The 27771-nt window shown below is 47.7% G+C and overlaps 1 protein-coding gene across 3 annotated transcripts in view; it reads right to left on the reverse strand.

The window, feature by feature from the left end:
• The window catches only part of LOC147897255 (6-phosphogluconate dehydrogenase family protein), a 162114-nt gene that overhangs the window by 80239 nt on the left and 54104 nt on the right, over positions 1-27771 (reverse strand). For all 3 annotated transcript variants that reach the window (XM_087380963.1, XM_087380962.1, XM_087380964.1), the window contains exons 3-5: positions 25279-25429; positions 7995-8086; positions 7774-7869 (exon numbers count right to left, since the gene is read on the reverse strand). In XM_087380963.1, the coding sequence (XP_087237089.1) occupies positions 7774-7869; positions 7995-8086; positions 25279-25429 (339 nt within the window). The remainder of the gene's footprint in view (positions 1-7773; positions 7870-7994; positions 8087-25278; positions 25430-27771) is intronic.

Raw genomic sequence — 27771 nt, forward strand, 5'->3', positions numbered from 1 at the left:
CTTGGACAGGTCATAAGCCTCGCATTTCTCACATGAGGACATTTGGATGCTTGGCATATGCCCATGTGCCTTCTCAGACACGCACCAAGTTGGATGATAAAGCTGTCAAGTGCATTTTTATTGGGTATAGCTCAAAGAGCAAGGGCTATAAGCTCTATCTGCCCCGCATGGTCAAGTGTTTTGTCGGTCGAGATATTGTGTTTGATGAATCTTCCACAATGCCTTTGCTGGACTGTCAAAAACAGCCCGTTGTTGATGCCCCAAATATCTTTGACAGTTTGATGCCTTTGTTTTGGTCAGATGCTCTTCATGATGTTCCATCTGAGGTTGTATCTCCTCCATCTATTAGTCATTTGCAGCCACATGTGCAACCAGATATTCAGCATGATATTCAGCCTGATATGCCTTCGATTGATCACAACAATGTGCACAGAGCTCTTGACCAGGAAAGAGCTGAAATCCAAGAGCCCAAAAAGGTCCCCCGTTGGCTCATTCAGACATTAAAAGACAGCAAACAGGATACTCCTATGCCGAGCCCGTACTAGAGCACCTGTCCGGAAAGAGCATGCTAGTTTTGTTGCTTATGCTTTGGTTGCTACAGCATGCAATGAAGAGCCATTATGCCATAAAGATACCTTTTAGAATGATTGCAGGCTATGCAAGCTGAATTGGATTCTATCTATCATAGTAACACTTGGGAGTTGTGTGACTTGCCTCCTGGCAAGCATGCCATTGGAATTAAGTGGGTTTATAAGATTAAACCGAAAGCTGATGGTTCAGTGGACCGTTACATAGCCCGTCTTGTTGCGAAGGGCTATGCTCAGCAACAAGACATTGACTTTGAGGAGATTGTTGCTCCCACTTCCAGGATCACTACTATTCGCATTGTTATTGCCTTTGCTGCCCACTTTCATTGGGAGGTCCATCAGCTTGATATCGAGACAGCTTTCCTTCATGGGCATTTGCAGGAAGAGGTCTATGTTTCCCAACCTCCTGGCTTTGAGGTTGAAGAATCTGAACGCAAGGTATGCCGCCTAAGGAAAACCCTCTATGGATTGAAGCATGCACCTCAGGCTTGGTATTCTAGGATTCATACTCATTTGCTCAGACTTAGCTTTTAGAACAGCCCCACAGAGGCTACCCTTTACATGCCCAAGAGTGGGACAGATTTGCTGATTTTGGTCCTTTATGTGGATGGCATGCTTATGACTGGGACACATGCTAAGCAAATTGCAGATTTTAAGCTTGATTTGCAGAAGACATTTGCTATGTCTGATCTTGGTCTTTGCCTACTATCTCGGCATCCAATTCGCTAGTAGTGAGGGGGGCATTTTGATGTCACAATCCAAGTATATCTACCACCTAGGTCTATTGGTACAGTTAGTACATCTACCACCTAGGTCAATTAGGACACTTAGTCCACTTAGGGCATTTAGCCCTAGGGTTTTGTTATGTTGGCTCTCCGCTCAGCCTCTCTCTCTCTCTCTCTCTCTCTCTCTCTCTCTTCTCTACCTCTCCCGCCTGTAAAGTCCCGTCCGTACCCCTCTGTCCGTACCTCTCCGTTCGTACAGCCCCGTTAGCAGCCCGTCAGCAGCAAACACACTAACCCTAACCCTGAGTTGGGCTACACCCCCAACCCAACCCGGGGGTTAGGTTCAGCTAGGGGGTTCAACAAACAGCCAATTATGGATTGGCCTACCCTCTCCTCCAAGTCCCCCTCAACTCCTTCAACCTCCATCAGGACTCGGTACTCCACAGTTGCAGCCATGACACCCTCTCCTTATGCACGGAATTACCAACAAGAAGGCTCAAAACGACCCATCCTTGGGCAACAGGATCAGATTTTTTATTTGCAGCAGGCAGTGAGAGAGCTACGATTGGAACTGGCAGAAGTAAAGGCTCGACTTCACATTCTGAAAGGGCTTGGTAAGCAGGCAGTAATTGATGAGGCTGTAGACATCAAGCCCCACTTGGGGCTGTAGCAGCAGCTACAAGCAGCACCTAGGCTGCACCATAGCCATTGAGCCTCCTGGAGCTGCTGTAGCAACCCTACCTGCAAATCGTTTCCCCCAGGGGGCCCTAGAAAGAGTGCTGGACTGCATTTTACACCTCGACCTGCTACAGCGCAATCAGGGACCTACAAGAAATAGGGCACACCAAAAATCAGCCCGGAAGAGGTGCCCTCTGGATTGGACTGAAAGAATCCACACATGTAAGTGAAATGTACTCAGATTCAGCAGAGATTTTTCACACACAACAGTAAACAAAAAGTGCTGGACTCGAAGCCTGAAAATGGACAGTTCACCAGACAAGAAAACACGAGGAGAGAAGGAACAGAAGTACAGTGTCATTGGGGCAAACACACAGAAAGTTGATGATGCTAATGCCAAAACATGTGTATCTGCAATTAAAGACATTTTCAAGATGCAGGCTGCAGACATTGAGTCACTATAAAAGCAGATTGGGAAAACAAAGGAGATGAAAACATGCCATAAGCTGAGGAATCATTTGCAGGAGGAGCTGAACAAATGGAAAGAGGACATGCAAACAGAATGGAAGAATCAGTTAAGCCAAAGGCAAGAAAACATGGCTCGAATAATAGAGGCCATTATGGGTACACTCATCAAGGAGCTAGAGGCCCAAACTGCGATCCTCAAAGCAGAAAATGAAGCATCGAGAGCATGCACACAGCAGGAAGAGGGGGAATTTCAGCAACCTCTAAAGTAAGAGTTGAGCACAATTAAAGAGCAGGCCAAATACCTTCAAGCACAAGAGGAAGAGAAGACAAACAAGGCACTAGAAAGCTCAAATCAGAAAACGAGACATTTAGGAAGGAGATGGCTGCCATTCAAGGCAATATGCAGGGCAAACATTCAGAGTTCAATCAACAAATACCCGAAGGAAAGGAGAAGATTCTAGAATGGAAAGAAGTGGTAAAGAAGGGTGCATCAGACCTAAAGAAAACAATCATCTCCAACACCCTAGAGAAGGAGAAAAGACGGAGCAATAAGGCCCTAAATGTCCTAGTAAGAGGCTTAGCTGTGGGTGACACCGCAATGGCAGACACTAAACCACTCATTACCAAGACAAGTGCAAACGTCACCTATGAGGCTGCATGGAGAATGGGGAAGGATGATGCACCCATGAGGCTGATGGTAAAAAAGATTCAGGACTGTCATGGATAGACCCACCTTTATGAGCATGAGAGCCACATTAAAGGAAATCTGGACATATTTGGATGATAATCTCACGCTCTTGTAGTAGGAGCATCACAAGGAGGAAATGGTGCATGTAATGGGCTGTCTACAGAGATGGGAAAGTCATTATTCAAGAGAGGGCACAGAGAGGAGAAGATAGAGATGTTGATAGCACATGATGGTGTCAAGGCCAGGGGGTGGGGGGGCATCATTATTGAAGATGGCAGTATGGAACTGCAATGGGACCTTATGGTTGGATCCAGGAGGCTTTTCAAAGACCTACACTCACAGAGAGATGATCTTCTACACCAAGACACATGAGAGTCCAGAAAGAGAACTACCACAGTCATAGGATAAACTTGGGAGTCAGCCTTCAGACGGGAGACGAGGAAGAATAGTGGGATACGAGGATCTAGAGGGGTAGCAGTTCTTTTCAAATCACGTCTGAGATCGCTTATCTCTGTGATGTGGAAGGAGGAGTGTGCCATTTCCCTCTGGACACATCATCATACATGCATGAGGTTAGGACACAGGGTCATAGCCCATGAGATGACATACAATGATATCATGGAGTTCTCCAAGCAAGGAGAGGTATTCCTAGGTGAATTCAATGCATGCACACGGAGCATGCAAGTGGAATTGCTTTACTTTGAGTCAGACCCCCTCAGAGAGCTAGAGAGGGACTCCGGATAGTGAGACATTCAGAGGATGCACTGAACAGGATATGGGAGACACCTATTGGAGATGGGAGCTGTACATGACCTCATCATATACAACGGTCTTCAAAGATGGCCACTATCTAAAGGCCTTTACCTGCTTCCCACATGGAGGAGGTACTAGCACTATGGACTACTTGTTGGGTTCCCCGGCTTGTGTGACACAGGTACATTATTTCACAGTACCGCCGCCCCTCCCCCTCTTGGTGCCCGTCACTCATACCTGTCATTTAGCATCTCCTCTGCACCACCAAACACACGGTCCAGGTACACTGCCACCATGCTCTTTATAGTACACATGAGCCACCTGTCCCATGGGCTAGCAGCCCCCAATGGAGATGATGCAGACCTCGCCCATACCTTGAACACACTCGTATCAATGATTCATGATGTTGCCACCAGATCATTCCCCATGACCCAATCTACAGGATGCCATCCACATGATGGTTTGGTGATGAGTGCGGAGGGATGAGATCTCACCTCATGCAGGAGAAGGTTTGGGACATTTGACGAGGTATGAGGCACAACGGACTCATGAAGTGTGACAAGACATAAGAGGCGGGCATTCCTCTCACATAGGATGGATGAGGTAATTCGATCTTTTCAAGGAGGTGACTTCACCTTTGCATGAGGGCTCCTATCTGAGGGGAAGCAGCCCATTCCCATCATAGACCAGGATGTGTGGCACACCCTATGTGACATCCCTCTATGACATCCCCACCCAAACACCACCTGACATGTCCGGACTCCTCAGACACACCACATGCATTTTATTCACTGCATAGAATGTGCGAGCTGCACTACGCCGGCTCCATAACCGGAGAGCCAAGGACCATGAGGGCTTACAGACAAAGCACTTTGCACATGGACAGGAGGTCTTGGCCCTAATCCTAGCACAGATGTTCAATCATGTTGTATGCCACGGCTTCAACTACCACCACCATGTACCCATACACAAAGCAGGGGAAACCATGGATACTTGGAACTACTGCACAAAGGGGAGAGACCCCGTAGGGATGGAGGAAGTGGAGGAAGACGATGAAGAAAGAAGAGGATGGAAAAGGACATCAAAAGATGCCGGGGAAATCACCCATATGGGAAGGCAACTCCTCACACTATGTGGATGCTTTGGACTGCAAATCTGTGATGGCACATCACCCAAATGGAAAGGCAACTCACACTATGTGGATGCTTTGGGCTGCAAATTTGTAATGGCACATCAAATTTTCAAAACAAGGAGGGATACAAATGCAAGGCAGCTCAAGGATCAAGCATCGTTGACTATGTGGCCACAAACCCGCATGCAAAGCACATGATTGAATATATCAAATTTAAGGAAGAGTCTCTTCAATCTGTCCACAGGGCGATGTCTATAGGCATAATGGTAACCAGTAATGCTGTGAAAAAACAGAAAACTATCACACATACCAGATTAAGAATGGATTACAAAAAGGCTCATATCTACGAAAGGGAGACAAAGGCAGCAATAACACATGGACAAATGCCTTCTACATGTCAAGAAATGAGCAAATACATAACAGAAATGCTGCTGTCAACAGCCCAAAAGTGAATCACTAAAAGCAAGGGGAGGAGTACGGGAATGCCATGTAATCGCTGGTATGACCAGGATTGCAGGGATGCAAATAGAGCCTGGAAAACAGCAGACACAGCAGAGAAAGAAGACAAAGCACAAACATATAAATAGATGGTAAGGAATAAGAACAGGATAATTCTCAAGAGCAAGCAAGTTGAGAGATTTGAGGAGCTGAAACAACATCCCACAAAGTTCTTTCAGAATTGCATGGCAACAGACCTCAAAAGAGGAAAGCACAAGGGAAAGCATGATACGATTTGTCAAAGCCTTTACAAAAGAGATGGGGAAGAGAAAATCAAACACAATTTACAGTATCAAAAAGCATCAAATGCAATTATAACTGAGGAGGACAAAGACAAAGAAAATTCTAACCAGGCTTATGAATATGGCTTTAGAAGAAGGGTTCCCTTCATAATGTAGGATTGTGCCATCCCGTAAGGGGGGCAAGATGGCAAAGAATAATCAGACAATCATGGTGACTAGCCTAGTGGCAAAGCTGTATGGCACTATCCTTAAGAAAAAAACAGCAAATGGGCGGAGGAACAAGGGGTCAGAGCACAATCCCAAGCAGGGTTTCATCCCAAACACCCAATGGCTGATCATTTGGTGGTCATAAGAGCTACAGCAGAAGGAGCCAAACATAAGAGGGAGGTTGTCTATTGTTACTTTGTTGATTTCAAGAACGCCTTCAGTACAGTTCCACATAAAAAGTTGTGGGAAAGTCTGGAAAAACTTGAAGTCCCTTAGAACTCAGAGAAGCACATATCGACTCTATGAGAGAGTTTTAGTAGAGCTAGCACAGCCGCTAGTGGATGAATCATGTTCCAAGAGAAAAGCTGTCATAAGCAATGATATAAGGGTGAAGCAAGGATGCCCCATCTCCCAACACTTTTGGCCTCTTTATTGATGATTTGGAAGAGTGGCCAAAAAAACATAGCAAGGAGGGTGTGCGAATTGCAGGATACACATTGCTAATGCTTATCTACGCACACGATGTGGTATTCTTCGCAAAGAACAAGGAGAACTTGCAAGCACATTAAGATGCATTGAGAGAATTCTGCAGACACTCAAGAATGCAAGTCAATATAGATAAGGAAAAATAATGGTGATTGGGACACGTAATAAACAGGTGGATCTCAACTTCAAAGGAAAACCCCTAGAAATAGGCAACACATATAGATATCTAGGTCTGGATTTCACGGACAACTACAAATGGAATGTATGTGTGGAGAGGAGAATACTAGGAGGATTGAAAGTGGTATATAGCTTCCAGAATAAATGCAAGAAATCACATCAGTGGAATTGGGAAATGAGAAAATTCCTATACACTAATGCTTGTGGAGACTACTCCTTTATGGATGCCCAGCTTAGGCACTCGGACTCTCTGGGAAAGAAAAGAAATGTTACATAAACATTTCCTAATAGGGGAGTTAAGGGTGAAGGCACAGACACCCTCCCTACCCCATCCTGCTGGTTGAAGCATGTATGATACCTCTAGAGGGGAGGCAATGTGTCAATTCATGGCTTACCTCAACAAAGTTGAGAAGATGGTTGCCAGTAGGATACCACGCCAGGCGATGGAAGCTATGCAAAGGACAGGATGGCATAAAAAGCGGATGAAGTGGATGGAATCATGGGGCATAACATTTGTTGATATAACAAGAAGATGCATGTGAAATCAAGGAGATAGTGATGCACGAAATGCTACAAAAACTATGGCAAAATCCGGGGACAAAACTGCAGTTCTACTGACAGGAAATTAACTCAAATGGACAGCTACAGAATGCAGAAATACCTCGGGAAGACCTATGAATATTTAAAAGGCATCTAATCTGCAAAATCAGAACCAGTTCACACGATCTAGAGGTGGTGAGGACAGGTGGGCAAGACCCACCCCAGAGGACAAAGGATCTGCAAAATCTACCCAACAGGGGAGGTAGAAAATGAGCAGCATGTACTCCTAAAATGTAGAGCTTACATAGACATCAGAGAATGTTATGGGGACAGCAGATATAACTTGATAAATCTGCTGGAGCAGCCAGCAAAAAAACTAAAATAACTCTAGAACACCGCAACAAGGTACTATGGCTTGTATGAGTTACTCTCTGAGTTTTGTACTTTGCCTCATAGGCCCGCGAGGCTTCCCGAAGACGGTAATGCATCTTTCCTTCTTCTTTCACTCTCACAAAAAGAGTGTCATACAAAACTTTCTTATTTTCCAAACAAATGCTAGAGTTGTAATTTAGAGTTGAATATTGATGCTTACTGCTCCATTGCCAGAGCCTCCACAATAGACAACTTGTTTTCCCATAGCATTAAATAGCCGTTTTGCTGCCTTGCATCCATCTTCTATGCCTCCAACCTATGGAAAAGACAAACATCTCTTGAATAATAAGTCCTCAGTGATAAAGTTTACAGAAACTGTAGCATGCAGACAACGTTTGCAGTAAACATGTCTAAAATTGGACATAAAAAAGATAAACAGACCATGAATGTAAGGGTTCCAGCTTGTGCCCCAAGCACACCTCCAGACACAGGGCAGTCAAGCATTATAGGATGATTGAACGATCCAATGCACCCTACAAAACCAAAAACATAAATCATGCCAAGGATTTCTTATGCAATGCATTGGAGATTCATGAATGTATTTCAACAAAATGAAAATTCTGAGAAAATGATAACGTAACATAGCCTTTCTGCTGCTCAATCTCATAATAATGTAACTTCGGGTATTCAACTCTTGTCACGGGGAGGTGAATTTTCATGTGCAAAAAACCCCGTGGACAAACCCGAGGATAGTTTGGCCATAGGGGACTGGCCTAGAGGACGTGCTAGCTTCCTAGAAGTCACAAATTCCAAGTGCACCCACTAGGTCCAAGGGCTAGACTAAGGCATTAAGGAGGGGTCTAAATGATGGGCCCAAGGTGCAACCAACATTGTCCTTGGTAGGGTGGGTTAGAGCATTAATGAGGGGGCCACGTGGCAGCCTCTCATGCACTCCCCCTCTCCTCCTTCAAGCATTACGGGCTGGTTAATTGCACGTTTTGCAAGGTTGAGATTTGGCATGCATTTTCCAAATTGTCTCTCTCCACATCTTTTTGCTGCTTCACGCACTCCGAGGCAATCCGTATGGCTGTCCAGACCCCGAGGCAATCCATATGGCTGTACAGACTGCATGTGCTGATCTCGAGGCAAATGTGCGGCTGTTTTGCATTTAGTGCCACATGTTTTAAGGCATCTTCAAGGGTGTACAGATAGTATGGTTGATTGGCACGCTTCCCAAGACGGACTATACGACACTCTGTTTGATTGGCATGCAAACCAAGGCAGCTGAAATGCATTAATTGCTGGCTGTACGGATGATTCGACGCAGGTTGTATTGGCTGTTTCACATTGCACGAATCCCGAGGCATTCATTGCTGGTTGGTCGCTCCTACTCGAGACCTGCTTGCTCTCTTCCTCTCTCTGGTTCCAGAGCATTCTCTCTTTCACTCTCCTAGCTGCCCATTTCCCCTACTAGCCTTTGCTCTGAGATCTACTACCCTCTGGAGATGAATTCTTCTCCTTTTGCTTCTCTGGTCCGTAGTTGAGTGTCACAAAGGAGTGAGTTATGTACTTGCATGTGGGCACGACCCTAGAAATCTAGTTGGCAACGCCAAGGGGTGTGGATGTGCAAGTTTTCCCCCTAGGGAATTGTACCTTCGGGGTAATGAGAGGTCTAGGGCCAAGAGGGGCCAAAGGACCTTAGAGATTTAGGTTGGCCATTGGTTTGAACTTAAAACGTGCCCCGGGCAAAATGAAACGCAGGTGCCACGTGGCACCTACTAAAAAGACTGAGGCTATGTGCATGCCACGAGGGCTGGCTAGAAGCACCTAGAGGTCTCTAATGAATTTTGGGGTGGATGCGTGGAGGAGATCACGACGTGGAAAGTTGAGAGCTGGTAAGAGAGTTGCTTCACGCAAGGAGAAGTCACGCGGATGAAGAGGCAAGAGCGCTGTGGTACGGACTGCAAGTGCGTCGTCGTACAATCTGCCAGAACAGGCAAATAGCAGAGGAAACGTCGTAAGGGACTGTACGGAACAGTCCGTACAGCTGGTACAGGCTGCCAAGAAGACTACGGACTGTAGGGCGAGGCATGATCCCGCTGATCCACACATAACGACGCTCTCAATGCGGTTGTAGTTGGTCCGGTTGGCCTTGGACTTGTGCACAAGCAAGCTATGCTGAATTCCAGATGGAAAAAGGCACTATTGAGGCTGAATTGCACGAGCTCGTGTGTGAGCTTAGTTGAATGTGCTCAGGTTAAATGGGACAAGTTGGTTGCACTCTTGTGAATGGGCACTTGAGTTGTGAGCTGTTTTGGAGAAGCTTAGTTGGCATAATGGATCACCATTGAATGCTTGCATTTTAGGTTGTTGATTCTGACATTGTGGGCAAATCAGTCATGCTTTCACCCATTGTTTGGGTATCCTAGTGAGTCAGTGGACACTTGTAGCTGTTCGGGAAGTATGTGGTCCTGCATTGGGCTGCTAGTGACAGCTCCCAGGTTTTCAGGTGTTTGCACTGAAAATGGATGCCCATGGTCATAGGGCTAATGTTTGAGTTATTACTGATGTCTACCAAGAGTGAGAAAAGCACTGAGTGCAAGTGGGATTGAGGTCGTTGTGTAACCTATTTGCTGGACTCTCAAATTAATATAGAAATACCAAAAGGGGCGCCGAGGCTTTGGGGCCAGTCTGTGTCTTTGTATTTGAGCAAGAACACTCTAGCTCCCCCAATCTATGCTTGAAGTATTTGCTGAATATGTTAATGTGAAGGCTTTTGGCTGGTTAATTGTTTTACCACCTCTTGTTGGCTTCGACTCTCTCGAGGCTGGTTTCATGGTTTTGTAGCCGGGACATCACCATCTTTCTTAAGGAGGTGAACTTGTGATTGTCTCTGGTGAAGTGTTGCTTGCTACAATTGGCTTACAGTGAGAAGAAAATCAGCAAATATGTCTTTTTTTTGCAAAGAAAGGAACCTTCTATTAATGCTTGAAAGACTTCATACAAAACAACAACCCCAAGGTGTTATGGAAAAAACCGGGAAAAGGCTGAAAGCAAAACCAGCATGTTCCAGAGAAACCCAGCTCACTGCCAAGGGGATCTTTGGTACTGCGGCTAACAACCACGTGGGGGGACTATACAACCAGTGAATCCCTCACGGAGTGAAAATGTAAAAAACTCCTGCAGGCCAAGCCTTGCACAATCGAAGCAAATATGTCTTTGATAGATAATGATTGGGATATGGAGGCGCAGTTCTCCCAGGATGAGTAAGAAGAGCAATCTATGCATGAGGGAGCCTATTGAGGCACAGCAAGCTGTAAATTATTCTGGTGTGAGTGCCACTCAGTCAAAAGGGTCAAAAGAGGCTGAGGATGCGGAGGATGATGATGCTATGTTTAAGGCATAGTTAATGAGCATTGTGGGAACACTCACGCAGGACCCATGGTTCTTTGAGTTTATGCAGACTCCTTTGATGTCTAACGAGAGAAAGAAGCATTCTCATGTAGGGGAGCCTGTGGGGTTCTAAAACAGCCATTTGGTGTGATGCCATTAGATGGACAGCCTCCAGTAATGCCATATGTATGGGGAATTCCAGGGCAGCAGCCCTTTCAAGGTCCTAGTATGGCTATGCAAGGCCAAGGGACTCATTTTCAGAGGCAGCAAGCCTTTCCCCAACCCTTTTTGCTCCAAGGTATTTTGGTGGGGGTTCAGTATTTCAAGCAATGTCTGGTCAAGCTAACGATGGTCAAGGAATGCTTGGAAGTTACCCTATTGGTTTTCAGCCTGGGATGCAAGGGATGCAAGGCAATATATCTAGGGATATGCAGCCCGCAACGCCTAGCATGAAGTATGGCAATATTCGCATGCAGCCAAGTATGCAAAGTGGAAGGTCAGTGAGCTTTGGAGCTCCTACAGGTATGTTTGGTATGCCTGGGGCTGGTTTGACAAACCCTTTAGTGGGTAGTGGCAGTGCAGGACAGGCTAGAGGGAATGCAATGCAACCTCTATTTTTGCAGCCACCCGTGTATGATAATCTGACACCTAAAGGAGAGGTAAAAGATTACAAGGAGGGTGGGGCAGCAGTAAAGTTTGAGACCTTTAATGGGGCTCGGGACAAGTTGAGGGCTTTAACTTTTATACAATAGTTTGATGCAGCCTTCTCAGAGGGAAACTTCACTGAGTCATCAAAAATGCGAAAGGCAGCCACCTTCCTGAAGGGGATGCTCTACAATGGTGGACAAACTTGCTGCTCCAAAATAGAGCACCCTCAAGTTGGGTTCAGTTTAAGCAGCGGTTTTCAGCTACCTGGTTGACCACTACATTTGAGGTAGACGTTATGACAACATGGCACAAGTTGGATGCAGCCAACTGTCATAACTTGGAAGAATACAATAAAAAGTTTTGGGACGCTCTCTTGCCAGTCAGCTCTTATCGGCATGTGCCCTTGTTAGAACAGATTAAAAAATATTGTTGCGGGCTGCCAAAGGAAATTAGGGACTACTGCACTAAAACGAGGGCCACCAACATGTCTCAGCTTATTGAGAATGCTACTAGAGCCGATGCATTGCTGTTGGGCCCCCTCCCGCCCTCCGCTTCCGCCCCCCCCCCGCCCCCTCGTTCCACCTATATTTAAAAAAAAAAAAAAAAAAAACCCACCCCTTCCTCCGCCTTCCGCCCGCCCTCTCGTCCCTCTCCGCCTTCCCCCCGCCCCCGCTTTCGTTCCGCCTCGCCCGCTCCCCGCCCACAATTCTTCACCCCGCGCCACCTCCACTTCCTGCCCTCCCTTCCCGCTTCCTCCGCCTCCGCCCTCCATCCTTCCCGCCACACCTAGGCTCCACCCTTCCGCTTCTATCCCCCCCTTTTTTGGGTAGCAGCCTCTTCCTCACCGGAAGCCTCGCAGTTTGTCTTGGCGGTATGGCGGCTCCCTGCCCGGAACCGGAGGCCTAGACGGACCCTCCCTCTCCAGATGCCTACCGCGTCATCCTGACAGAGCGACAATCATCTCGGGTTCAGGAGGTTGCCAATGACTTTGCCCTTACCTCTGTGTATGGCAGAGCATTGGACATTCCCCCTCCAGATCAGCCATCAGGGACTGGGTCCAGTCCACTCTCAGGCTAGAGGACGGCCATATTGAGGAGGTGGCCCTTATGGGTAGGGGCATCTTCTGGCTCAAACTCTCCACTGCGAAAGCGGCGAGCAACCTGATTGCTGGCTCCCCCACGTCAGTGGACGGAAAGATTATCATGATAGTCCCGTGGTACCGTGGATTCAGTGCAGCAGATTTTGATGCTCGATTTCGTATACCTCGTCATCCAGTGACGCTTGTTTTTCCAGGTCTTGCTGCTGAGCTGCGGCCGATTGTCAGGGACCTGGGCTCCCACTTTGGCTGGGTTATGCACGATACGTTCGCTGATGCGGTGACTACGGCAGGAGCCCCCCGAGTCCGTGTGGCGGTGGCGGATCCTGCGACTCTCCCAGCAGCGATCGAGATCGTGACAGATGCCGGCAGCGTCACCCAGAGGATGGTGGTCACCGAACAGCCAGGACAGTGTCTGAGGTGTCACGGCTTTGGGCACCTGGCGGCTGTGTGTCCACGCTTCGCCAGCTCTTCTCGGCCTCCCCGCCCCCCCCTCTCCGCCCCCTCCCCCCCCTCCGGGCAGCCACTCCAGGAGGAGCAGAGGCAGCCGGAGCCTGGACCAGAGCTAGCTGGCGGCTGGACTGAGGTTAGAAGGAAAAGAGGAAAGAACAAGAAGATTTCTGATAAAGGCAAAGAGGCCGAGGCTACCCAACCTGCAGCTGCACCTCAGAGACCCGACAGGCAGCCGCCCCAGGGATCTGGGAGAGCATCTTCTTCGACGGTTGTCCGCCCTCCACAGCCTCAGGTCCCCCTCTCCTCCTCTCCCCAGCCTCTTCTCGTTCAGCCCCAGTCCATCCCCCATCTGCCCCCCATATCTCCCGACCCGCAGCTTCAGCCCCATCCTCGTCCTCCTCAGTCTTCTCCCCCTCCTTCTCAGCATCCCCATCCCTCTCCCCCCCCGGTTTCTTTTAGCCCTCCCGCAGAGCTAGATGCACAGACGGTTCCTCAGTCGAGGGCAGCCCCCGCTCCCCCTCCTCCTCCTCCCCCGCTAGTCGCCCCCGAGGAGTCTGAGTTGCCTATTCCCCAGCCTCCTCCCCCTCCCCCTCCGCTGGCAGGACACCCTGAGTCTACACCATCACCGGTGCAGGCCTCTCCGTCCGCTAGCCCCTCAATGGCAGACTCCGACGGGCCTCAGCTTCAGGAGAGAGCGCTCCCCCGCGACTTTTACAGATCTGGCCCCTGGGACTACTTGGATGTGGCCGACCTCGGGACCTTCCCTGCTTGCCTCGACATCAGTATCTTCTTGCTCCGCAAAGGGGCGGATGGGAAGCTAGCCGCCTTGGCCCCCAGGGATGGCCCTAGCTTTGCTTTCACGTTCCTTAGCGACGGCACCGAGACCTGGACAGACGACTCGGTCTGGGAGGCTCTCAGGGAGCAGACACATGCTCAGGTTTGCTCCTGGATAGGCCCGTCCGGTGGGCAGCTTCTCGAGACTCAGTGGTCCGAGGGTGACGTGCGCCTGCGGTGGCGTTGCGCCGCCAAACGCTTCAGACTGATTGTGATCCTCAGGCCCCCCCTGTCTTGGCCCCTCCCCCAAGATGTCAGAGCCTGGACTCCTCAGAAACTCCGCGCCTTCTATGGTATGTCCACCTCAGAGATCTCGAGTTGGCTCGAGAATGCTTTCGCTCATGGTACCAAAGGTCTCTCGCCTTTGCTGAAGGTGTTGAAGGATGGGCAGGACGACCCCACTTCCCCCTCCAAACCTTCCCATAAGCGTCAGCGCCTCCACTCCGACATGTCAGCTTCTTCTTCGACTTCGACCGCGAGCAGACAGTTGTTCGCAGCCTCCCAGTCCTCACCATGAGCCTACACCTCGTATTCTGGAATGTGAACGGGTTTCACTCTTCCGGCACCCGTGGTCCCAGGAAGCTCATCTTGAGACAGGAACTTCAGACAGCAGTGATTGGTCGTTTGGATGTTCTTCTGCTCCAGGAGCACAAGCTTTCTGCGGCTCACTCCCGTAGATGCGGGAAGATTCTCCCTGGACGCTCTCACACTTATTGGGAGCCCTCGATCGGTGCTATGGGGAGGAGTGGTGGTGTCTGTACCTCCGTGGGCGAGCAGCTAGCCCAGGGAGTTTTTTTTTTTTTTTCCATGAAAAAGACTTCTATTAAGTAAGAACAAAAACCCGCGAGAGCAAGCTCAAAGCGGAATACATCATGAAATCATGAGGATAATAAAAAACCCCCTCAGAGTGAGGTGGAAAGAAACCAAGGCTGAGGCTGAAAGTGCCATCTCAACCCTGTAGTAGATTCAGAGAAGAAAGGAGAATCCTTCCATTCCCTGAAGAAAGAAGCCCTCCTAGCTGAGGCTGCACGGGAGTCCCCCTGCATACCCGTCCATACGGCCATCAGAGTGTGTACGATGTCTGTCCAGATACTAGCCAATGTGTGCGAGGGATGAACCAGCCCAGGGAGTTTTCGGTCATGGCACGCTGATACCAGGCCGTGCCCTTTGGGTAGGCCTGGATCTGGAGGGCTCCAGAGTTGGAGTTCTCAACATTTATGCTCCCACAGATCTCCGTTGTAGAGTTACCTTCTGGAGGACACTTACAGGGATTCTCCCAGACATGGATTCCTGGATTGTTGGAGGCGACTTCAACAATCTGGAGACCTTGGAGGACCAGCAGGGCAGAGGACCGGAGTTTACAGACATGTCTCAGGCAGAGCAGTCCGCTTGGGATTCCTTTATCTTTGCGACAGGAGGAAGGGACAGTTGGCGAGACCCGTCCTTCCGATGGTGGCACGGGAGCCTGGACTTCTCGTGGGGCTTCCGCAGGGAAGGAGGTAGACTCTTGGAGAGGCTGGATAGATTTTATGTCAGTGACTGGGCCATCAGCAGAGGCGGTCAGGCGGGTATAGTTCCAGGGACGACACTCTCCGACCATGTGCCTGTGCTCTTATCATTAGACTCGACAGCTCAGACCCTTCCTCCCCGCTCTTGCCGGATTCCCGACTCCATTTTCTCGAGGGAGGACGTACGCAGCAGTATTTGCAGTCTTTGGGACAGAGACTGGGGCGAGGGCGTGGATTTGGTGGATTCGGTGGCGCAGGCTTTGCAGGAGTCCAGCCAGATTTGCCAGCTCGTAGCCCTACAGGTTCGACAGGAGTGGTGGGGCAGAGAGAGAGCTCTTCGGAGGGACCTCGCCTCCATTCAGCGACTCCAGCAGGCTTCCCCGGGCTCGGAGGAGCTCCGGATCCAGGCCCTTCGAGCCCGAGCCCTTCTTGAGGAGACACTCCAGCGTCGCTCAGAGTTTTCCTATCACGCCTCTCTCTCCTCCTGGGCCCGGAAGGGTGACCGGATGTGCAGGGAGTTCTTCAGGTCGCATGGTCAGAGAGCTGCAGGTGATCAGCTTCGGAGTCTCAGGACAGCGGAGGGACACATTGTTACGGATCCGGGAGAGGTCTTGGGGTTGGCCACTGACTTCTACAGGACCCTTTTCCAGCAGGAGCCGCTTGCCCCTCGTACTCGACGTGCCCGTGAGGAGGTGTGGAGGCACACTCCTTCCCTAGTACAGCCTAGCATGCAGGCAACGTTGTTGGCACCGTTCTCCACGGATGAGATGACGGACAGAAATGCCCAGGAGAGGATGGGCTATCCTGGGCATTCTTCACCTCCTTCTGGGACCAGATCCATCAGCCCCTCCTAGCAGCTCTTCACAGGATTTTCAGCAGCGGTTATATGCCAGAGAGCCTTTCCTCGGGAATGATTTGCCTCATCCCGAAGGGAGGAGATAGACAGGAGATCCGTCAGTGGCGCCCGATTACTCTCCTTACCACTGCCTACAAAATCCTCGCCAAGATGATCAGCGCCCGAGTTCGGCCTCTACTCCCAGACCTCATCCATGACACTCAGACAGGCTTTGTCCAGAATCGCAGTATCCTGGATAATGTCTTCACCTTTTCAGAGGCGGCGGAGTGGGCTCAGCATAGCGGATCACACCTTGCCATCCTACTTCTCGACTTTGAGAAGGCCTACGATCGAGTGGATTGGTCCTTTCTGGAGGGGACTCTGGAGCGGCTAGGTTTCCCAGCAGGTTGGATTCAGGGTATTTCAGCTTTGTACAGGACAGCCTCTAGCAGAGTCATCATTGGAGGCAGGATGGGTGAGCGCTTTAGCTTGGAGAGATCAGTGCGTCAGGGCTGCCCCCTTGCTCCTTACCTGTTTCTCTTCTTCGCCGAGGCTATGACTTACTACCTTCGGGCGAGGTCTACAGGGATCAGGGGTGTTCGCCTTCCACTCCGGGAGGACACGGAGCTCTTGGATTCGAAGTACGCGGATGACACAGCCCTGTTTGTCCAGGACGATGAGATGATGCTGGAGAGGGTGAGGATGGCCCTGGAGGTCTTCTGCTTGGCTGCTGGTGCGAAAATCAACTGGAACAAATCAGTTGGTTTTCTCACAGACCCCGGGGCAAGTTCTCAGTGGGGGAGGTTTTTGGGTTTCAGGTGGATCCCACGGGGACAGACAGCTAGATATCTTGGTTTTCAGGTCGGCCTGGACATCACGCCAGCTCAGCAGTTTCTCCCGGTGCTAGATTCCATCCGACGGAAGCTGGCTTTCTGGAGCACTGCTAAGCTTTCCCTTGCAGGTCCTGCCCTGGTAGTCAACCAGATCCTCCTAGCCACGGCTTGGTATGTGGCGTCCTGTTGGTGTTTCTCGAGATCCAGTGTGGCACAGCTCAGGAGGCTGGTTTGGAACTTCCTTTGGTCCGGTGAGGATGGCCTCAGAGATACCAGAGCCAGGGTTGCTTGGCAGACAGTCATTCTTCCGCAGGCTGAGGGTGGCCTGGGGGTCATCGATCCAGAGCTTCAGAGTCAGGCCTTGTTAGGCAAGCTAGTCATCCGTGGTTTGACCCCGGGGGGGCAGACGTGGAAGATGCTACTTCAGCAGGGGGTCGGTTCTTGTGTCCCGCGCCGAGGTGGAGAGTGGTTACCGTCCCTCAGGTGGATCTTCACTTCCGCCCCGCTCACTCAGCCCCGTTCCCCACTCATTCGTAGCCTCCTCATGGTTTGGAGGCGACTCTGTCTCAGTCTCATTCAGTCCCCGCCTAGCTGCCAGGAGGAGATCGATCGCCAGCCGCTTATTTGGAACGATCAGGTCAGAGATGCTAAGGGTCTTCAGTTGGGGGAGAGATCACATATCAGGTGGGAGGGTTGGATGAGGGGGCCAGCCCGGTCCCTTCGAGTTTGGAGGGACACGTACAGGCATCTGGAGACGGCTGATCTCGCAGACGCAGCTGGAGGTGCACGGGGAGCCCAGGCAAGACGCATAGAGATCGACGGCGCGATCCCAGCTGATTGGTTGGTTTCACCTGAGCCTCAGATCCTCATGCCTGGTGACGTTCGTTGGCTGGGACAGTTCACCCCCCGTGGCATCCCACTGGTGGTCGCAGGACGTATGGACGACTCCTCTACTTCCTTCTTCGCGGTTATGGGGGATGGACGACTCAGGAGAGAGGATGCGCTCATCGACCCTCTACTCCCATGGCAGAGGGTTCGAGTTGTAGGCCTTTTTGGGAAGGTCTGGCGTACCGATCCTAGCATTGAGCAGGATCAGATGCAGCTTTGGCGACTCTGGCTCTGGGAGGGGCGGGCCTTGTCAGAGCTTGATTGGGACCCAGGAGAGTGGAGTTGGCCAGAGATTGTGACAGGACAAGGGCCGACCTCCTTCTTTGCCTACAGCACGACTCTGGGCAGGCGAGTTCTTGGGAGGATGCAGAGCCGCCCCCCCACCCAGCGGCCCAACTGGTATGCACAGGGTATTTCGAGGTTCTTTTTGCAGGCCTTCTGGAAGGCCTTGTGGGAGTGCTGGCGGCCGCGGAAGATCTCCTACTTCCTGTGGCTTCTTGCCCACAAAGGTCTTCCAGTGGGGAGCTTTGGATTGTATGAGTTCTTGGTTATGCCATTTGGGCTTACGAATGCTCCTGCCACTTGTAATTGGATGACACATAGAATCTTCCATGAGCATAGGTCTTTTGTGGGGGCACCTTCTTCGAGGATATGATTGTGTACTCAAAAGATGAGGCACGGCACGGGAAGCATCTCGCAATAGTATTCGCGGAACTCAGCAAGCATAGGCTGATTGTAAATGCAAAGAAGAGTGAATTCTTTATGCCTAAGTTTCACTGTCTGGGACATATTGTCTCTACGGACAGAGTGCGCATGGATCCCGGAAGATTGAAGCAATTCGCAACTGGCCGCAGCTGAAGAATTTGCATGAAGTACAAAACTTTTTGGGCTTATGCTCGTACTACAGGCGATTCATACTCCATTTTGTAGAAATTGCTTCACCTCTCTATGCTATGCTGAAATTGCTTCACCTCTCTATGCTATGTAGAAGAAGGGAGCATCCTTCGTATGGGTTGAGAATCAGATTGCATTATATGAGATGCTAAAAGAAAAGCTTACCACAGACCCAGTGTTGATCCCACCAGATCTTCAAAAAGCTTTTCATGTCCAAGCTGATGCATGTGCCCCCTTGGAGCGGTCATTATGCAGGAAGGATGGGCAGTGGCCTATGAGAGTAGAATTTTGCAGGATGCTGAGAGACATCTGGGCATTTATGAAAAGGAATTGCTGGTTGTAATTCATGCCCTTGCTACATGGAAGCATTAGTTACTTGGGGCTGATTTCACAGTGCAGACAAATCATCAGTCTCTGAGATATTTCCTCACTTAGACGAAATTATCTGAGAAGCATATGCATTGGGCCAATTTCTTATCTATATTTCACTTCCAGATAGTACATGTGGAAGGTAAAAAGAATGTAGTGGCCGATGCATTGTCAAGGAAGCCTCAGGTTTCCACAGTCACCATTGCAATGAAGGACCAGTATGCTCAGGATGAGGATTTCTCCAGGATCTATGACCAGCTGTCTAATAATTAGCGGCATGACCCTTATACTCTCAGAGATGTCTTTATTATGATGCATGGACGACTTTGTGTCACAAAGCAGTTAAGGTCAAAGGATATGATAGAAAGTCATGCTCCACCATATGCAGGGCATAGAGGCATTGATGCCACGGTGAAAGCAGTGGAACACTTTTTCTATTGGCCAACTTTGCGAAAGGATGTGGATGCCTTTGTCAGAACATGCATCATCAGCCATGAGGTCAAGTTTGACACGCAGAAGCCACCCGGATTGTTGCAGCCATTGCCAATCCCAGATGGACCGTGGGAGAGCATTGCCATGGATTTCATATATGATCTTCCTAGGACACCTACGGGGAAAGATGGTCTCTAGACTATGATATGCCAGTTCAGCAAGCAGGCACACTTCATTCCGGTAAGGAAGAAAATTACAGTGGATCACATGGCAAGGTTGTTCATGCAGAATGGGCAATCCACTACATTGTGTTTTTTATCTTCTTTTTCATCCTTAGTCGAATGAGCAATCTGAAGAGGAAAATTCCACTGCTCTTGCTTTGCTGAAATGTTATGTGTCTAAACATAAGACACAATGGGGCAATCCGAAGAGGAAAATTCCACTGCTCTTGATTTGTTATGTGTCTAAGCATAAGACACAATGGGAGCGGAATTTGCCATTAGTGGAATTGTCTTACAACAATACTGTGGCATACTTCCACTAGGAAAGCTCCTTTTGAAATAGTGGAAGGGGGTAGGAAAGTTCCGCCTATCTTGCATTACTAAGGATAAGATTTTTGAGGCTGATAAGTATGTTGAAATCATGGATGTGGCATATAAGAAGGTGAAACAGGCTCTCTAGAAGACTCAAGAAAAGCAAAAGAAGGCAGCTAATTGTCACCGTTGTAAATTATTATTTAATGAAGGTGATTGGGTTCTTTTGCGCTTTGAAAAGGCAAGGCTTACTCTTAGGAAGTGGCCGCGGTAGACCTGGATCTTGGTAGGGAACTCCACACATCCCAGACTTGGGGAGGGGACCATCAACTCAGGAGGCACGTCCATGCTGTATTGAAAGGAGGGAAGTCTTTCCATCTGGATATCGTGCCTGGCAAGCCAGGTGGATATACATGCGTACCATGTGTCTACCCCACCCTCTGATAGTCGTTTGGATGACTCCAAGGCCAGCCTCGGAAGTCTCCTGTGAGGTAAGTCCCAAACTCCATGGATGAAAGTCACTGTCTGAAAGATGGCATCAACCTCGAGAAGTGTCATGGCGAACTCTGCCTGTACTATCTCATGTGGGGCTAAGGGCTTACACCGAATCATCCTGGAGCCCATAATCACCTGTAGCCGCTCAAATTTCCTCCACTCTGCCTTCGGGAGATCGCATCCCTAGAAGGGCGATGCAAACATGGCAGTCGGCTGCATACATGGAGAGAGAGAAAGAGAGAAAGAGAGAAAGAGAGAGAGAGAGAGAGAGAGAGAGAGAGAGAGAGAGAGAGATGATATAATATTATTAACGTTTATTGGAGCTCCATCAGAATTCATAGGACAAAGTTAAGGTGTATCAAAGATTACTCATTGTAGTCTTAGATAGCTATCAATGGTAGATTTCATGTGTTTGCGTTCATGAATGACCTTGTTAAGGTGTGTGCCTTGTCTAAGACCCTATCACATGTTCCAAATTTTATTTTATGTAGGACCCTAGCATTTCTCTTGGTTGCTCGAAGAGACTATGTAGATTCACAAGTGAGAGAATCTGCATTTTACATCTCTTCTTGATGTGTTGATAGGTCTGATGTATGAGGAGTGTATCATGATCGTCAGTGTCTCATAATGGGCTAATTTACAACTCTATCCTCTCTGGGGATCTTCTCCCATCCCCCTATTTCCACCTCAAGGTCATGAGGGCTGGTCTTTAGTTTGCAGGGCATGTTCTCGTTAAGATCCGAATTTTTGGGTTACAGGGTTTTGATGGTGATATCTTTGTTTGGAAGATTCAACCACCCATCCCTTAGTATTTCATCCATTCACTTCTTGCCTTGCACCAACCCTTGTGTTTGAGGGCAGAAAGCTATGTGAAAGAGGGCCTTCAGAGCGTCCTTCCTAGCCCGCACCGATCCTATGCGAACCAAATCGAGCAGCGCCTGGATGAGGCCTGCCTTTTGTCCAATGATGACTCGGTGATCTTCCGCCACCATGAGGCTGAATAACAAAGCTGCAGCGTTCTCCTTGGCCTCCATGGCCTTTCCCGTAATAAGGACTTCCAGGACGGCATCCAGAGAGCCCGGAGACTGCATGATGAGGTCCTTATTGGTCGAACAAATGGAGAGATTCAACAGCGTAGTAAAGTTTATCCATCTCCATTGTTAACATTGTAATAGGGTAGAGCTCTCCGAAGCACTTTCTTATGGCCATTGCCCGCTTCTCCCTATCTTCTATTTTAGTCTCTACCTCAGCCATCCCGCCACCTTGTCTCTATCCTCCTAACTATCGTACAAGACTGTATAGATGCGTGTACACTCCGTACAGCCTAATATTGGGCTGTTCAAGCCCCCGCTCTGCCCTCACTCTCAACTCCGCCTAAACGCCTCAGCCACTAGGTTTCCACATGTAACTAGGTTTTCACTCCCCCACTAGGTTTCCACATGTAACTCTATGGTTTCCATACATGCCTTACAGTCTTATCGGATAGTATAGTTTTCTCACCTCCCTTTCCACTCACCTTGCCTAACCCCCGTCCCCTAGCTTGTCTAACCCTCTCGCCTCCTATCTTGTGCCCTATGGCACAGCTACCTCCAAGTGGAAAGAGACTACATTATAAAGAAGACTCAAACAAGATAATGTTCCTAAAGATGTCATTCCCCAAGCAAAGGTAAGGTTCCCAAAAATGTCATTCCCCAAGCAAAGGTCCCCTTCAAATACAAGCATGACCACTCTTTCAAGGCCTTAAATCTACGTTCAAGTGGAAAGAAACTACATTTTAAAGGAGACTTAAAACGAGATAAGGCTGAACTAAAGATGTTAGGGCACTCCTCATCTCCCTATGTTACGAGCTGCATAAATGAGAGGGCTGTCTATGGTAGTCTCCGATGGCTTGCATCTGTCCAATTGGAACGCCTCACTTGTACCAGATAAGTGATGATCTAGAATGAGGCATTTGTGTGGAGGGGTCTCGCAGAGCAGCAAACTCAACAACTAGAATATGTCGTGTGGAGTATATCTCTTCCATAGATCATATGGGATAGCATTGTGACCTGTAGTCTTTCAAGATCAATCCACTTGTCCTCTCTAAGATCCACAACCCGAAATCCCCTACATATAAAGCCCAAGAGAAGTAATTTTGTGCTCACATGCCAAGAAGTGTGCCTGAATAAATTCTCTCTCTAGGCTTGGTAATAATGCATGCCTCCTGGCCAAGTGTGGATCTGAAAATACTAACATGAACCTCATGTGATGAATTTGTGTTTCCTACCTAAAAGATACATCTCACCTAAGTACTTCTACTGCTTCAAACTTGTGCGGTCGTAAGGCAAGATGGTCTGAGCTTATGCAGGATTTTGATTTTGAAATCGGTACAAAAGAACGTGGTGGCTGATGCATTTATGAGTTTCACTGAGGTCCAAACTGATCACTTAAAGGCTAGTATGAGCATGATCATTATTTCAGCCGTGTATGGAAACATGTCTAGGTTGGGGCATTCCCAGATGAACCAGATGGTCCAAATTCGAGATTATATTCCATTAGGAATGGTCTTTTGTTTTGAAATGATAAAGTCTACACACCGGAAGTCCAGGACACAAGTAAAAAAGGTCCTCTTTGCGTGTCATGATACACCTTGTGCCAAACATCCCAAGGGTCCAACAAACATTGGTTATAGTCAAGAAAGAACTTCATTGGCCAAAGATGTAGATTGATGTCGAACGACATGTCCAAGAATGTCAGCAATGCCAAGTCAATAAAGCAAAACGCTTGAGAGAAGGTGGCTTGTTGCATCCATTCGAAGGCAACACTGAGGGATTAATACATAGCTCTATAGGAGATAGAGATAGGAGAAAGTGTATATATCAAAAGCATTTGGGACATGAGCATGATTATATGCCTCATCCTGAAGGTTGATACGCGGTGGTTGTAGCTAGTAGGAGTCTATCTACAAGCAAGGAGTTATTTGTGTATTATTCATTTCATAGGATGACACCTACTCATAGAAGATGAGAGTTAGCAAGATGTTCCATTACTTTAGATGTGTGCTCTTAAGTAATTGAAGCCATAGTTACCAGGGAACAGGAACGTTTTGAAAAATTAGGTGTCGGAATGGGAACGTTCCGGAAGGGGGAAACAGGGGAACAAGAACCAGAAGCCACGTCATACACCACACGTCATCATTTGACATAACACTATGCTAGAAAATGAAAGAAACTAACATTTTACAGCTTTAAACTTTCTATATAAGCTCTAAAACCCAATTGAAACTTCCAAAGAGCCCAACAAATAAAAAATAAAAAAATTTGGGGACGTTCCGGGGCTGTTCCCCGCCTTACTTCCTGGAATGGCCTTCCAGACGTTGTGGATGTCAAAACGCCGTTCCTTGGTAAATATGATTGAAGCATCCATTGACTACCGCACCCATGCTGCATATAGCAGATCCAAGTAAACCATTTGTGGTTGAAATAGATGCCAGTGACTATACTATAGGTGAAGCTTGTTCCAAGATGTTCAACCTATTACATTTATTAGCCAGAAGCTGACACCAACATAACTTAAATATGCTACGCATGAAAAGGAACTTTTGGGTATAGTTCATGCATTGAAAAAGTGGAGGCTTTATTCATATGGTTCCGAATTTGTGAAAGAATAGAATCAAACGTAGCTCTAAAATCTACTCAAAACTCTCTTTCTTGCATCGCTTTTCTTTCCCTAGTATAACATTCTTTACAAATCTTGCTCTCCATCTGATTGGTTCTATATTCTAAGTTCTATTTGAAGCACATGTGAGCCAACTCTTGTTTTGATTAGAAGTTGTCCTTTAAACATGGAAATGTTCATACTTTGTTCTATATGAGTTTCCCAAAACCAGGGAAGACGAAATAGCCTTGGAGCTTTTTTTGGAAGGGGAAGAATGGTGGGGAGGATTGTTTGATGCTGGGAGTGTGCTCAACGGAACCCTACAAGCATCTCCCATAGTTTACCACAGGCTATGTGAGACAGAGCATTAGATGAAGCGCATTTGAGCAACAAGCCCTCAACTATGTAGCAATCACTTCACAACACCTATTACTTATAATATATCACACGTCCCAAATCAGCCAATGTATTTGGGTAGGCACCACCACTCATAAAATTATGTTTGTGTGGGTCCCTGGAATCATTGACCACAAAATTCACCTTCTTACAAATATTATAATCAAAGGATGACTTCCACGTCAATATCATGAAAAATGAAAAATAGCTAAAATTTGTGGCTGATTATAACAATTTAGACGTTCCTGAAATTCTTCCAGGGAAAATAGTTCTACTAAGTCTGAAAGAAACACCAAGAGCAAAGCTCATGGTAGATATACATCATGCGAAGCATGACAAATCAAACCCCAAAAGGGAAAAATAGTGTGCTCATCCATAGAAATTTAGACATTCCTCAAATTCTTACTAGCTTGACAATTCACAATTCTGTAATTTCCGTGAAGCATAGTTGCAACCGAGGTGAGCATAGGAGACAAGCTTACTAGAGGTTTGTGAAAGAGAACACTCCTCAACAGTAGAGACAATTAGACGACATGTTTGAGGATCGATTGTTGATGCATCGATCAGCAACGATGGTCGAACAGCATTCCTTTTTGACAATAGACCATGATGTCCCAAATACACTTCAGAAACCTGTGCATGTACAACCACACATCAGTAAACATGCATATTTTTTCAAGCTTACTCTATTGTTTACTATAAATGCTGTGTTCTTTAACTTTGGTCCAACTCAGTTATCACTTTCAAAAAAAGACTTTGCTATCAAAATTTCTGCCCTACCATAGTTTCATAGTTTCATCAAGTTCACTAATCTGGTCTTTATTGCAATTACAGTCTTGTACCCCTGTTATGCAGTTCAACAGTTTTAAACACTTCATCTTTGGTGGGACAGACAATAGAAGAATGACAAGTGAAGTTGAAGTCTCTTATGCAAGTCATTCTAATGAGTCACTCTTAGGAATCTTCAATGAAACTAGGCATCCCCATCTGAACCTTGTCGAAGCCCTACGATTCGAAGTGGGATACGTGACCTTGTAAAAGCCCCAAGGAATGTAGAGCAATCGTGAGGCCTGCCATCTACGCCTACCCACTCCAAGAATATGGCTGCACCAATCTGCTAAATTCTACATTCATTTCCTTTGAGGTGACTTACCAATTGAAGCTTATGATCAGTTGGAAGGTTTTGAAATCCTTCCAACAACCCATAGAGGAACTGGATTCTCTCTCCCATCTGGACTACTACATGTAACAGGAGTACCACGAGGTCTGCCATGATCATCAAATATATTGCCATTCCTTATGACAAGCTGCTTCTTAATCTCTTCCAGAGAAGAAAGGGGGATTCCCTGAAGATTACTCATAAAGCAACCCCAAGCCTTTAGGATGGCAACCATAAGAGGGGACAATAGAACCTGAGATATGTCGAGGCAAAGATTTGCCTAGTACTATCTATCCAATCCCCACCGAAGGAAGGAGAACAAGACTGTATGCAATGAATGAAGAAATGCTTCAAGGGCTTCTGTCCTAACAAAAACCCACTAAGCACAACCGTGCAAAGTACGTACTCACTCACATACGAGGTGAGACTCAACTCTCGGCACTCATTCTCAAACCATGAATTATGGGGCATACTCCCCAACTAGGGGACATGATGTGAATTAGGTCGTAGGGAATGATTTGACGGCGGCATCCTAATCTGCCAAGACAAGTGTGTTTGAGGCAAGGGAATACTACATGAAGGGCATGATCAAAATGTATCTAGACATTCCTAGAGGCAGGAGGCTTTCCATCTTGTGACTACACCGTAATCGAGACGTTGAAATCTAGATAAGAATGGTCGGTGCCAAGTGGGGGGGAGGGACAGTGAGGTCATGTACAAGTGACAAAAAGGCTGGGGAGCCCATCAAGTAGTCCATTGGGACTTGTCCCCCCTCTGTGTGGGAAACAAGTGAACCCTCTGGATAACGGCCATCTGTGAAGATCGTTATAGATGATCAGGCCGTGCACTACTCCCATCTCCAATAAGTGATGTCCATAGTTTTTCGCATGTGGTGCAACCTCAAAGTGTCCCACTATCCTAAGCTTGGTAGGATCCATCTCTGGTACTCTGAGGGGGTTTGATCTAAAATCAAGCATGCCAACTTATCTATTCCCTGTATGTGCATTGAAGTCGCCTAGGAGGAGGATCTCCTCCTACCTAGAAAGAAAGAAAGAAAGAAAGAAAGTCTATTGACGTCCACTGGAGACCAAAAGGTCTATGGGACAGCAAGAAACCTTCTAGTACATCTACTTTAGGGAGGGCACATGGCAGCTCCCAAGGAGTGCAAAAAGCAACCCCAATTATTTAGAGTACCTACATGATACTCTGGAGAGTAAACAGCCATACATCAGTTTAAGACTGAGAGTCTTTTGGTTTTGATTTAAAATCTCTGATTAGTGCTACCCCTTCACGGTAAACTGCCCATTTTCCATCCTTTCTGGCAGCCCTGACTTTAGCTAATTCAGTTGCCTTAATCTTGAGTTGATTTTGTGTAAGCTCCTCTGCTATCCATACTTTGGTGCCCTTCAGCTTGTAAGATTGTCGAAGAAGCTTGATCCGCATATCTTTTGACTTCAGTGTAAGGATTGCATGACCTCTATAGTGCAAAATAGAAGCTGGCCTGGAGTCTTCATCATCCTGCTCATCATCATTCACCCATTCGATGTTGGGCAAACTTGATTTGATCTTTGTCAATATTTCACTATATGTATCCTCCTCTTTGTACCAATCTTTTGGGAGCCCCCCTATTCTAATCTTCAGCGCATTATCACATCTAGCTTCGTGTTCTTTAATCTCTGCTTGGATATCAGACTTACTTGCTTTGTTGTCAACTTCCACAAACACTTCCTTCCTAGCAGTTTGTACTTCAGTGTGAACAAGATCTTTGACTGTAGAGACTAGCTGCGCAGTAGGGGGGGAATCCTTACAAGATTTT

Source organism: Dipteris shenzhenensis, chromosome 10 (genome assembly GCF_047967505.1).
Source record: "Dipteris shenzhenensis isolate YYH24624 ecotype China chromosome 10, Dip_SZ_1.0, whole genome shotgun sequence".
In the NCBI taxonomy this organism is placed as follows: Eukaryota; Viridiplantae; Streptophyta; class Polypodiopsida; order Gleicheniales; family Dipteridaceae; genus Dipteris; species Dipteris shenzhenensis.